At 40.5% G+C, this 13,155-nt stretch overlaps 3 protein-coding genes and 1 long non-coding RNA gene across 5 annotated transcripts; 2 read left to right on the forward strand and 2 right to left on the reverse strand.

Moving 5' to 3' along the window:
- The first annotated feature begins 677 nt into the window (after window positions 1–677).
- On the forward strand, window positions 678–4,103 carry LOC122534575. The gene is made up of 2 exons (XR_006307928.1): window positions 678–927; window positions 2,176–4,103. It is a non-coding gene; the product is annotated as an uncharacterized LOC122534575 (long non-coding RNA).
- Window positions 3,838–7,733, reverse strand: LOC122534573 (myosin light chain alkali). Of its 2 annotated transcripts, XM_043665347.1 has the most exons (6): window positions 7,591–7,733; window positions 7,277–7,304; window positions 6,046–6,354; window positions 5,731–5,817; window positions 5,238–5,306; window positions 3,838–4,281 (listed from the first exon to the last, which is right to left on the reverse strand). In XM_043665347.1, exons 1-5 carry the CDS (start codon window positions 7,591–7,593, stop codon window positions 5,275–5,277), a joined length of 459 nt encoding a protein of 152 aa, XP_043521282.1. In that variant the 5' UTR covers window positions 7,594–7,733; the 3' UTR covers window positions 3,838–4,281; window positions 5,238–5,274. The 2 variants fall into 2 exon arrangements, with proteins under 2 accessions (XP_043521282.1, XP_043521281.1); XM_043665346.1 differs by lacking the exon at window positions 5,238–5,306.
- A 140-nt stretch (window positions 7,734–7,873) lies between these two features.
- On the reverse strand, window positions 7,874–10,862 carry LOC122534572. The gene is made up of 4 exons (XM_043665345.1): window positions 10,743–10,862; window positions 9,554–9,917; window positions 9,078–9,286; window positions 7,874–8,942 (listed from the first exon to the last, which is right to left on the reverse strand). The coding sequence occupies exons 2-4, from the start codon at window positions 9,639–9,641 to the stop codon at window positions 8,316–8,318; spliced, it is 924 nt and encodes a 307-aa protein (XP_043521280.1). The 5' UTR covers window positions 9,642–9,917; window positions 10,743–10,862; the 3' UTR covers window positions 7,874–8,315.
- Window positions 10,090–13,061, forward strand: LOC122534570. Its single transcript, XM_043665342.1, has one exon. The coding sequence runs from the start codon at window positions 10,294–10,296 to the stop codon at window positions 12,913–12,915; it is 2,622 nt and encodes an 873-aa protein (XP_043521277.1). The 5' UTR covers window positions 10,090–10,293; the 3' UTR covers window positions 12,916–13,061.
- Window positions 13,062–13,155: the final 94 nt, after the last annotated feature.

A 13,155-nucleotide genomic window follows, 5' to 3' on the forward strand; every position in this document is an offset into this window, starting at 1 on the left:
AATATAAGAAAGTATTTGATTTATTTGTTTCTGAATATACAATATACAGAGTGAACCATAAGTAACAGTACAATCGGAATGATAAATGTATCGAATGATACGTAGTATCTTTTTGTACATACAATTTTGAAGGTAGAACTACACATGCCTTAAACATTACTGTTTATCAAAACGATTTGCCAAAAGAATAATAAAATTTTATTACAACTTTTTACAACTTGAGCAACATATATTTGGTAAACGCGTTAAGCACGTTAACTGGAAAAGAAGATATAGGCAATATTGTTGCATAAACATTCCGGGTGAACACGATGCAAATCGTTCTAATAATCACGATGCACGGCAGAACGTAAAGCGGGACATGGGTAACGAGGAGGACCTTGGCCCCCTACTCACGTATAACGATAAGTATTCGCGTAACGATAGATACTCGCATATTAGTATTAGTCATGCGCATAAAATTTAACAAACCATTCATTTTGCTTTGGCCGTTTGTGGAGAAAATGTACGCATCCGTATTGTTCGTACAAGGCTGCTTGCCAATAACGTAAAAATTGTTTTCAAACGTTTGCAATCATTTTAAGTGACGAGTTCTTTCTTTCTGAAAGTCTAATTTGCATCGTACGGTTTCATCGTGAATTTCGTTTCTGTGTGTTATTGGATATTACAAGCAACTGTAACGTTGAAAATATTCTTAAACTAGTGATCGATATCTGTTGGAAATATAGTGACAAATATAAAAAGTGTTAATACTGTGCATACAGCCATTTGAAGTAACGAGTCAAGTGATAATCACAGGACCCTCTTCATATTGGAAGTTCTGCGGAAGCGAGGAACAAATTGCGGATGCCAATTCGACCAAAGTGTTGCTCCATTTGAGGACCAACAGAGGGTCATTCGATTAAGGTTCCAAGTTGATCATCGAAGGTGAGCCCTCGGTCAATTCTCCGATTATACACCCATGGAACATCGTTATTTCATTGACGCTCGCCAATTTCCTAATTGACACACGATACGGATCTTTCTCCTGGTCCAATTTTTCCATCGTCTACGACGATTAAACGGTGATTAAATTGGCAATTTGCAATTGTCAACAGAGTTACAGCATACAACATCACAAATTGAATGGCGAGCTAAATTGTGACGTGACATTTGCGTGATGTACACTCGTTTGAAAATATTCGTATATCAGAGGACTTATTATAAAGACTTACATTATAAAAGAACCTTACAATAACAAACCCCTTATTTTTTTATCATTTTGAATCTAACGAGGAGATTTATTTCGATGTCCGACTTCAACCTCACGTACAATTTTTGAAAAACAGCTTTATCCCGAGTCAATGCAGTTTATACCAGACAGATTTCTCCTTGCTTTCTATTTCCTGTTAAAGTGTAACGATTTCGCACAGTCGTCGCACAACGTACAACAATGGTAGGCCACGACTATCTTGATTCACATAAATCGAGTACAAGATGCGGGATTAATTATGCACGGGTGCCTGACAACACGCTGCATTAAGTTAATCAGCATCTAAAAGACTTCCCAAGTCTTACGATTCAATATTATGTGCTGGGCTTTTCTCATCGCTTTGAGTCTAATGCCCCCGAACACCAAGGCCATTGTACAGTCTTCAACGTGAACATGTGCATGTCGGAGCGTCTCTTAATTCTACGATCATTATTACAGATACGACTGATGGAAACGGCAGAAGCCATTTTATAGGTACAACTGGAAAAACAGCGATGCTTCTTTTTCAATGAAACGAAACGTAAAATTCTATTAGACTGAAGGAAAGATGATCTTGAAAATTTCTTTCTTAAAACACAAACGTGATTTAAGATAAAAGAAAAGTATTTTTGCTAGTTCTTTTTAATAGCTTACCCACCTTTTTTTTTCTTTATTGTACTATTATGTCTGCTATTAAAATTCCCTTCTGAATATTTAACAAAAGACAAAATAATTTTTATTAATCCATGCATTTGCATTAACCACAACCGTGTGTGTATATATATATATATATATATATATATATATATATATATATATATACACACTTTTTTTTTATATTATCGATTTTATCAACAAGTGTTTATTATCTTTTCACCAACAGATACGTTATATTATCATTGCGTCTGCATTTATCGAAACCCCAATCTACATTTTCATTTCAGAAACGCCTTAGAACGTTCTTTGCACCTGGGTACACTGCCATAATTAACCGAGAACGTTCGCAGCACCTCGCCACGATCGATTAATCCGGTAAATTAAATATATAACACATCAATAACAATCGTGTATCATTTTTCTAACAAATAGAATCGTGAAATCAGTATATTTGATACAGCTCTTTCCCCTTTATCCCTCAAATCCCTTGAAACAATCTATAAACTCACACCCTTCGCCCAGTAGAAAACAAATATCCCTCCGCGAATAAATAAACGGCGGTCCTAAAGGGTGAATTACTCTCCCGCGTGAATTTTTCGCGTAGTAGTAACAATAAATAAAAAAAAAAAAGCGCGCGAGACGAGGGAAATGATAGAGTTTTAGAGAAAACCGTGTGATTTTCTGACAGCAAGTATATTCACCAAGATGGCGAGAGTGGTGCTCTACCAATGGGCTTCGTCGTGACTCTGGCATTCGAGGTTGCTCGGGGGAAGTAAGGCTGCACGGAGAATCGCGCGCGTTAATGTACCACCAACCTGTTCGCCGTGTGACGTCGTTATTTTGCTGCAGTTTGCCGGCTGTGGTCTCGTTGCTGTTCGAATTCACTTGTACATCCGTCATCTTCTCGGTCGGCGACACCGGGGGCCGTTTTCTCGTTTCGGTGTTGTGTTTCGGGCGAAGGATCGTGTCAGGTACTCGCCAAGCCAGTCCGCGCACTGCTCGTCACGCTGTTCGTACGCGCGTCGCGGCGGGAATCGCTGGGAATACAAAGAGAAAGAGACGATGGCCCGATGATTTCAGTGGAAACACGATCGGCAAAGTTGAAGGCGAAACGCGCGACACTTGCGACGCGTTTGAACTGACTGGCTCGACCGCCGGCTTTCCGGGATCACCCGAAGGCCCCACGCCTCGACATCGGAAATCGCCGAGCGTTTACGAACCTTTTGCCATTCGTGCGATTCTCAGGTGGCCCGGCGCGGTGTCGCGGCCAGACTGCGAGTGCAGTTCAAGCATCGCGCATTCACCCTTCCGGCGGATGGACCGCCACCCCTCGTTCCTTCGTCGATCCAGCTGAAAAAAATCACCGATTCAATTTTTCCAAGGTTGTCGCGTAGTTAAAAATATAATATATCTTATATACCGAAACTAGAGTTCCCTCATTCTGAGTGAAATTTGAATTTGTCTCTGATCAAAATTACGATGGCTTAGCAACGAAGAAGCAAGTGGCATTGTACAATTATCCATGGAGAAATTATTGCAAGTACTTTGAAATGAAAGAGTTAAATTCTCAGAGGTCGGCTGTGGCTGCAGAAATATATTTGAGAAAAAGAAAGAATGCAATTACACCGATACTGAGCGAAATGATTGACGATAATCTTCTCGTTGATCGATTTCATCCTTCTGGCAATCGAGTGATCAAATCAATCTGATAGTACGTATAATTTATACAGAAACACAGACGTTTTGGATTTGTACAAAATATGTTTTTATAATTTTATTTACATTATAATTATATCATCCGAACATGTGAAAATATAAGACGGACGTACAAATCGGCAATTTCTCTCTCTTTTTTTCTCCTTAAGATTTCCCTGGAAGACTGTCAACAATGAGAAACTTTTGGCACTCCTCGCTACGAAGGGGTACAATTTATTGAAAACGATAAATGGTCAAGTAACACCGATTTCTTTTCATTCGATTTCGTACATCGTTAACATAGTATATATTAGTATATTATACATCGTTCTTATTTATTGTAAGTACATATTATCTCAACGATACAGTTCATCGAGTCAAACAGATGTGATTTTAGCGCGTTCTTTGATTATTGCAGCATTTCACGTTAGTTTTCAACGTCTCGTTTATTAATTCCCAACCAAACACGACGACGACGAATGTTGATTCAAATCGTCTCTTGTCGTTCTGTGCAAAAATATGAGAAGCGTGGCGCTCGAACGCATCGGAAGATTTTTTTTTTTAACAGAGGATGAATAGGATGATGAAGAATGAACATGTCCCTCGGTGACGTGGAGTTTGCCGATGAATGGATACTGATGTTATGGTTGCCGCGTTGCCACTTCATTCTGCTCTCTCGCACAATCTACGAAGGAACGCTAGAAACAAAACGATCGATATTAACATTTTATTCTAAACAACTTCACACGCCGACTATGCCAATTGAATTTGAATACACATATAATAAGCAATGCTAAATACATGGTAAGCATTAAAATAATTTGATGCGCAAAAGTATAATCGCACTGTGAATTTCGCGTGAATTCTTTCAAGCTGGAAAAGTCCTGTGGGTGAAATTCCCCGGATATATTGCAGCGGTTTATATATGTATATATGTATATATATATATATATACATTCGTGAATTTCGTCGTACGAATTAATATTAATAGAAAGCCCCTGTAACTTAAATTAAATTAGAAACGAACTCTGTCATCGATAGAAGTAGCGTAGATAATAATTAATAACGTAGTTAATATCGTCACGCGTAATTGAAATAGCGCTTTCTTTTCATTCGTAGAAATCCGTGACACACGAATAATAAATTATCAATTCTTTTTAAATACGTTTAGGTCGTTTGAATATTTCTGCTTTATTAAATTAGAAATCCAGTTTCTTCCGTGCGTGTCTGACATTAAATTAGAAACATAAGATGGCGCCAGATACGTATTGCGATAAATTGCAGGACGATAGTGGAACAGTTTGTAACCGTGTTCTCGAAACTGGCTAGAACGTTAGAAAACAATTAAGGTTGAGGATCGTTTTTTCTTTTTCTTTTTGAAATCCACGCCAACGACACTCTTGAGTCACGGACCTCGTACGTGAATGCATCTTAAGCCTTTGTACGTGTTGCTGTACAAGAAGCAGGTTATCGATTTCAGCATCCCTGCCACGTAGATTCGTTGCGTCCTATAAAATGTGACATGTGCGTAGTCAGCGAGAAGACGGGAAATCGTGTTAATTTGTGAGTGAGGAGGCAGAAAGAAGAAAGAGAAGAACGAAAGGAGAGAAAAGATAAAGAAAGCCCACGAAGTTACGCTACAGGGTGTACTTACGAAGGGCGATCTTTGCGATAGTGACGGTCCGGCTTTCTTACAATAACACCATCATCTTCTTCAAGAACGCTGTAGAACACAAAATATGTGGAAATGTTAGCCGCTAGGAGAGAAAGGAAACGGGAGGCCCGAACGATCGATCGATTCCTCTGACTTCCTGGCCATTTCGGGCAGCTGTACAAGATATAATCTACGGGATGTAATCTAACTCTACTGAACACTGTACGTTAGGGAAAAAAGACAAAGGGGGATGTGGGGCAATCTTCTGTTTAGATTTGTCTACTGTAAGATGTGTAAGATCAACGTCTACTGGTAAAACGGATTGTCAAATAAACGCATGTTTCATTGCGCTCGCTCTTAAATGCTCCTCTTTAATCTAGCGATGCTCTACATTAATGTGACTCGCTGATGCAGCTCGTGTAACACGCTCCGTTTCATCCTCTATTGCGCGAGATGCATGTGTTTCTTTTCTTCGCAGTGGATCGATACTTACGGGCATAAGGGATGAAACCGTCCTCGTCTTCTGGGTCCAGACAGTCTTTCAGCACCTCTTCCACTTCCGCGTCATTTAATTTTTCACCTGGAAGATTAGAAAAAAATATGTGGGAAGAAATTTTGACCGTAAAGTTAGTAATTTAAAGTTATCTTGTATTCTGAGCGGTAAAAACACTGTGAAAGTAAATTTTTGCTCCTCGGTGTCGTTAGAAATGTACGATATAAGTTTCAAATTGTCTGCAAACGTTAACAAGTAACAAATGGTAATAAATAGTAATTAAAATGATGATAAAACGTAGAATAATTATAATACCAAGTGCAAGCAGTATGTGTGAAAGTTCAGCACCAAGCATCGTTCCATTTTCCTGTTTATCGTACAGTTTCAAACATTCGATGAAATCCTCGTAACATCCCTGTTCCTTGTCCTTTTTGCATTGGCTGTAGATCGGCAAGAATTCGTCGAGTTTCATCGTCTTCTCGCCCTTCTTTTTCGTTCCTCCAAGTTTCTCTATGGTGGCGTTTGTAGGATTCAAATTGAGTGCCCGAAGAACATTGCCAAGGTCGGCATAATCAACGACCATCGTGCCATCGGCGTCATAAATGGAGAAGGCGAATTCCGCCTCTGTTTAAGAAAAAAAAAAAAAAAAAGGAAACAGAGAGAATAGAGAATTTTTTGATATCTGAGAGTTTATTAGCAGGTTTATTTAAAAGCAGCAAATTATTGACAAGAGGTGAGCGTAAGTTTGTAAAGTGTCGACGTCGATTTTAAATTACGAACCATAATATACCCAGGTGAAATCTGGGTTAATATCAGTTGAAGCGTGGCTCTTCGTGCGTACTTGGTTCAAAAATATTGTTCTATTTTGAGACTGAGCGGCCCCCACCTAGCAACCGATTCAAGAACTTACCGGTGTAAGAGTAGTGGGTCAGATTACCCCCGCCAAGCCATATAAGAACACGGCACCAACTATTTTTGAAATAGCGCTTCCCGCTCGGGGTGATTACACCTCTGTCTTACCGAATACTAACGATTGCGTAATGTTTTTCACGCGAGTGAAAACCGTTTTACTATTTTGCACTTGGAGAATGCCAGGCATAATTCGAGCGAACTTTTAAACTTGTTTGGGAAATCGATTATCGCGTAGCTTGTTTAACATCGGACGTTCTTGAATCTACGATAGTATTTTATATCATGTTATATTAATTAATGTTAGTTTAAAATAATATATAGTATTAATAATATTAATTTATTTTATATTAATTATAATATTAGTAATATTTTATATATTAAATACAGTTAAATAATATTTTATATACTATTGCAAGACTGCGTCGTAAACACGATTATTTCTCGCGGAGAATTTCCTTCACTTTTACCTGCTTGTAGTATATACACTCGATAATTCACAATTAGTTTCAAACTTGTTGTAACTTTATAGCTGATTCTTTGCCATTCTTTAAAATACTGTCTATTTCCATTGCACAGATACGATCGAACACGTACATACGCACAAATCAAATACTTTCTAATACGTTTTACTCACTTTCGACTTCCCTTGCGCTGAGGTCTGCCTGTAATGCAGAAGGAATACCATTGAATGTCAGCGTGTTATGCCGTTAAATTTGTTCATTGTCGCGTTGATTGACGAAAATTACGCGATAGAAAATACGATAGAAACGAAACATTTTTTTCGAAATAAATCTAACGATTTAAAATGCAGCAGCAGTAGTAGCAAAATCGGAAGGTGTATCAAATTGTTTGAAATTGCGTTGAAAACAGAAAGAATTCATTAACCGAACGACGGAATTGCGGAGAAATTTTTTGTTGCAAGCTAAGGAGAGAAAATCAAGAGCTCACCATTGTGTAGCCTGTCTGGTACTGCTAGATGTTAATCGAACGGAGTCTGAACCAGAAGTGGTATCGGCTGTTTAAATTTATTCATTTTATTTCTGTAGATGGCGCAGTGATCAGGACACACGAGAATCGTAAGGAGGTCCAACGAGCGAAAAGCTCGGCTCGGACGAAGAGGGTATCGGCAACGCCGCGATCCAAAAACAGTTCGAGAGGGAACGCGGGTTAAAAGCTGTGCTTCCTTCTACGATAAATGGTTTTCGGTGATACCGTTTGTGTGTCAGAATTGCCGGATCGCAGGTTGCAAACGGAAATACACACCGAACGGCCTTCAACCTCATCGCGCCCCTTAATAAACGCCGATTTATCGCGTTTTCACGCCGATCGTTCGGTAAAATATCAAAAATACTCTGGTGTGTTTACCAAAAAAAGTCACTGTATTATATAAAAATTTTTTAACATACATCATTTCCTCCACGGTGTCCTAGGAACGCGTGGAATTTATTTCACGTAACTTCGTGTAAGAGTACATAGACCACGCTGTACGCGCGGCCAGCTGATGACTAAACTTGGCAGTTATTTTTATCAGCTCGAGACGCAGACAGCGAGCGCGATTTTCCCTCTAGAAAGAAGTAAGTTCACTCAACGTTTACGCTTAAACGTTGCGTTATAATCCGATCGTTCCGTAACGCCGTCGAGGAAAGAACTTGAACGATGAACTGATGTTGAAATCATTTCTTCCGACGGCCGAACATAGTTCGTAATAATTTCCGCGTTCTACTTAGAATACCCTTTCTCTTTAGCAGTTCCGACTGCGTTTCGCTGTGGATCATCTTCTTCGATCTACCGGATGTTACGGGCATCGGCGAGGATGTAACCTCTTCGATCGTTACCTCCTCCAACGAGACACTTTTCACGAAAGGCGTTGAAGACGTGATTTCTTCGTACGCGAAGTTACACACGCTGTTCCGGACGTCGTTCTCGTTCGCGAGATCCATGCCACTTTGATCAGGATCGTCGACACTTTCGATGGTTCTTATGAATCGTTCCTCCGTTTCCTCCCAAATCTCGATCTTTTCTTTGCTGACAGCCTCCGTCTTCTGCTCGGATTCTTCTTCCACTTTCGTTTCGAGTTCCTCGATCATTCGATGGAGCAGACTGGTAGATACTCTAGTCGCTTCGTTCGAATCATCGAGTTCCTTCCCCTCGGCGATAGGTATTGGCTCAGTCGTGGTTTCGATAACTGCATCGTGGACTATTTGATGCACATCGCCTTCACCCTGAGTTCGGTGCGTTTCTATAAAATCGGCCGTGGCTTCGCGTGAAACACCGTCGATGCTACGCACCACGTGCTTGACCTATTTGACGAATTATATTAAGAAAAATGACTCAGGGAACAAATATTCTCTCCTTTCTTTTTCTTGTTGTGAAGATTTTTTTTTTTTCTTTTTTTTTGCACGTTTGACTAGTAACTAGATGCTATTTATAGTCACCTGTTTCTCTAACTTGGACAGGTGATATGGCACGGAAGTCGAATCTCCAATTTGCAGATTACGTAAACCGAGCACCATCTTTTCTATTGCTTCCGTGGTTTCTGACCCGTTGCAATCTCTGCTCAAACAATTTTGTATTTGCTGTACCGTTCGCGTGCTCTGCGATTGGATACCACGTTCTTCTTCATCATCCAGCGTTTGTAATTTCTCTGGCAACATTATTCCCATTTTCAATTTATCATTAATTGATTTGCAATAAATTCAATTTATTTATTCGATTTTCGATAAAATAATTATTATTAATTTTCAATTCATTATTGTCAATTATCGAATAATACTCGAGTTAAATACATATCATGATAAAAGATCATGATTACTGACGTAATGTAATAATAATTTTGCAAATTGATAGAAAACATCATACGCGTGGCAGATAAAAGAAGATTTATGTAATCAAACAGTGCATAACCGCTCACCGTCATTTGTATCAATCGCGTCGAAAGCTTCCAGCATTATCCTATCGATTAAACTTCTTGCAAAAGCTTCGACCATAATTTGAGACATTGTCAACTCGGCATGAAACTGAAATCGTATCTGTCGGGAACGATCGTCAGGTTTTCCACACGCATGGCAAACATGCTTGCACTTGAAATTCGCTGCAGGTGCCCGTTTCTTTCGACTTTTCTTTCAACTTTCGCTCCCACTTTCACCAATGTATTTGCTTAATAACAAGTTTAATTATGAACTGAATACGAAATTCGTGTAGGGTTGCCTGACACCCTAAACTTAGAACTTGCAAAATGTCCGCACGTGTTCCGGAAAATGTCGAAGGATGCTGAACTGAAATTGATTTCCAAGATTGTTGTTCGCTCACTTCATGGAACGATCCTTTGATAATTAAGTTTGGAGATCAATATATATATATATATATATATATATATATATTACAAACGTATTTGCAAGTTATTATACATTGCTCTTTCGCTTTTTACGTTGCAACAGAACTGCCGATGTAACCTCAACGTTAAATCGAGCCGAATAAGAATATCGAACGCTCGTTTGTCAAAGGGAAAATTCATACACGTTGCTTGAATCTTCACAAAGTTTATACAAAATGAGCGACGTAAGATGGATTGTATCACCAACTATAACGTGAGAGCGAAGCATCTCAAGAGACAGAGCAAGCTATTAGCACCGAGAAACGCGTCCGCCAGAGATGGATCAGAATAAGTACATAGAAGTAAGAATCGTCGAACCTCTTGCGGAAGTTCCGACAACCGACACCACGCGCGAGTATTTCATAAAAACGTTAAGCACAATTCACGAGTGCGACAGTGTGAAGGTCTGCCAGTCGTGCGTTCAAAGCGAGAACTCGTGCGCGCAGAGAAACGTCCCGCATCCCGCGAGCCAGAAGTCGAACATCAGAAGCTTTCCGTCTTCGAAGCAGAAGCTGAATTCGGACAAACCGCTCGACATCGATTTGCTCTTGCGATGTTACGCGCGTAATTCAGACATGGAGAAATCGATAAACAAAGTTCTAGCGAGAATGGACGATCAGGCGTGCAAAGACACAGACCTCGCACCGTTGATCGAACTGGGCGCCGTTTGCAAAATTTGCGACTCGCTGGGAAAAGATTCCTCGCCGTTGCGCGAGTTGCAACTCACGATGCGGCGATGGAGCGAGAAGAAGCTGGAAGAGATCCTCTCGAACGACCCATCGATGAAAATGTGCGAACACTGCGGCGTGATAAGCTGCGCGAAGCCGCGGCGTACTTCCGTCGAGTCGCGAAAATCGCCACTTACGACCTCTTACTTTTTGAACGCGCAGATGTTCCCGGACGGTGACGACGACGCGAAAACTTACGGACAAGCGAGGAAAATTAATTGTGGAAAGGAGCAAGAGAAGAAACGAGTTGGAAAGTGCCGCAACGTGCAGAGGAATGGGAATCGTTTAGGCAACAAAGAGCGGATGGACGATGGAAAAACTTACGGCTCGCGGGAGATAAGTCTGAAACGAGAAAATAATTTTCCGCAATGTGTCGAGACCATGGTAGCTGAACGCGAACACGAAATGCGGTCTGACGCGATAAACAGAGAAGCGTTGGAAACGGATAAAACGGAGCTGCAAAATTACGTTAAAAGTTCGCAAATTAAAAATTCCAAAGGAACGGTTGGAGCGACGACTGAATATCAATCGCGGGTGGAAACTGACTCTAACTTCGAGGAAAACGATAAAAACAAAAAAGACGACACCACTGTCGATTTCGGAGGTAATTTTTTGTATTTTTCTAATCCAGTCGACTGTGAGGGTAAATTTGTGTCGAGAAGTAAGTTAAATAAATGTAAAGTGTCATTAAGGAAGGACCAGCGAGAAATGAATTCCAACGAGAAAGTTTTGAGAGACATTCTGTACGAAAAACCGGAATCCGATTTTGCTGACTCGGCAGCATCAAATTGTCAGTCTTTAAATAACAGAGAGCGCACAGGAAATAAACATAATCAATCAACGAACGTCGTTAACGATGCGGCTCAGTCTGGTAATGAAGCGACGTACTTGGCAAGGGATCGTGTCGAATCGATAGATAGAAAGAGTAAAGAATCGATTTCGCAATTGGATGAAACAACGCGCGTACATTCTAGATATCCTACTAATAGGCGTAGTTTCCTTTTGCACAACAAACTAAATCCAGAGCTTTCGGTAAGCGACAAACCGATGTCATCGGATAAAATCGAGAGAAATAGAGTTCCAAATATGGCCAGCGTCGATTCTCAAAATCGGACGAAACATTCGAGACACATCGAATCGGTTCGGAATGTTAAACAGCTTGAGAGTCTCACGTGCTTGATGGAGGACGATTCGTTAGAAAATTGCGTCGAGGCGTCTAGCACGTTGGTACAGATTAATGAAAGTAATACCACGCTCGTTAGCTCCTCGTCTGCAGAGAACATGATACGCGAATGGGTGAAAGTTCCGCAAATTAGCGAGAAAACTAGCGTACGAAACGAAACGTGCAAGAGTTTGGATTCGAAATCTTCTTCGGTTGATTTAAACTGTTCGAAAATGTCAACCGAATCGCAGCAACGTAATCGAGAAGATCGCAGCGAGTCATCGTCGAAGAATCAAACGAGAAACCATCGTCGGAGTAAACGAACTATATCGAGTATAATCAGTGGCAGCTTCAAGCTTTGGAACAGCAAAGACTCGATAAAGGATAAAGGGAGTGAGAAACGTTTTCGAAAGCATTTGTTCGAATCGTTTAAAAGCGACAAATCCGTGAAATCGACGAAGTTGAAAGAGTTGAGCGAAAACAGTGAATCTTTAGATTCATCCAACGGTGTTCGAAATATTACGAGGCGAATCGTTTATGACGAATCGTCGTTACAAAATTTGATAGACAACAGCGGGAATAAAATGGAAGAGACGTTGTCACGTTATCGAAAAATTCTGGAAAGTACGGAGAATATGGATTGGCGCAGCTTTCGACGATTCGTCGAAAATTTACACCCCGGCAAGAGGAACGTTTGGCGCGACATTTGCAAAATTATCGATGACAAAGTGAAAAGAATGACCGACGAGGACGACGGCACTGCGGAGATTTGTATAGAAATCACTTCCGTTCCATCCCGAAAGGGAAAGGAGCAGGAGAGAGGACCGTGCAGCAACGAGATCGTGTTCGAGATGGACGTAACACTCGGAGACGTCGAGAGGTATCTCAGTAGGCAACTACCTTTCACGGAGAAAGAGCAGCTTGACACCTTTAAGAGAGCCAATGAAGTTATTAAAGTTGGAAACGATGACGTTTGTGATATTGGAGTGGCCTCTAATCAAGCTGAATAAGCAGTTCCGCACGCTTTCAATTTTTCCCTCTACGTAATTTCGATTATCATCAAGTTCTTTCTCGCCGTTCTTTCTTCTCTCTCTCTCTCTCTCGTTCTCTTTCTTTTGTTACGTGAAGTAATCTCCATAACGCGACAAATTCTTGAATAAAATTCCTGAATAAAATTTGGAGCGTACGAACATTGTACAACAGCGTAGATCTGTTGGATTTCTTTTCGTGTCGATCGAGAATCACCGAAA

Source organism: Frieseomelitta varia, unplaced genomic scaffold (genome assembly GCF_011392965.1).
Source record: "Frieseomelitta varia isolate USP_RPSP 00005682 unplaced genomic scaffold, Fvar_1.2 scaffold_614, whole genome shotgun sequence".
Lineage (NCBI taxonomy): Eukaryota > Metazoa > Arthropoda > Insecta > Hymenoptera > Apidae > Frieseomelitta > Frieseomelitta varia.

Excerpts from the sequence above, each read along its gene's own strand:
- LOC122534573 (XM_043665346.1), bottom strand. Across the intron at positions 6,355-7,276 it reads CAGCGCAAGGGAAGTCGAAA|AGGCGGAATTCGCCTTCTCC; the intron begins GTGAGTAAAACG and ends TTTCTTAAACAG. Across the intron at positions 4,282-5,730 it reads CGGTTTCATCCCTTATGCCC|CGTTCCTTCGTAGATTGTGC; the intron begins GTAAGTATCGAT and ends TTTTGTTTCTAG.
- LOC122534572 (XM_043665345.1), bottom strand. The coding sequence starts at position 9,641 with ATGTCTCAAATTATGGTCGAAGCTTTTGCAAGAAGTTTAATCGATAGG. Across the intron at positions 9,287-9,553 it reads CGCGATTGATACAAATGACG|AGAAATTACAAACGCTGGAT; the intron begins GTGAGCGGTTAT and ends TAATGTTGCCAG. Across the intron at positions 8,943-9,077 it reads TGTCCAAGTTAGAGAAACAG|GTCAAGCACGTGGTGCGTAG; the intron begins GTGACTATAAAT and ends TTCGTCAAATAG.
- LOC122534570 (XM_043665342.1), top strand. The coding sequence starts at position 10,294 with ATGGATCAGAATAAGTACATAGAAGTAAGAATCGTCGAACCTCTTGCG.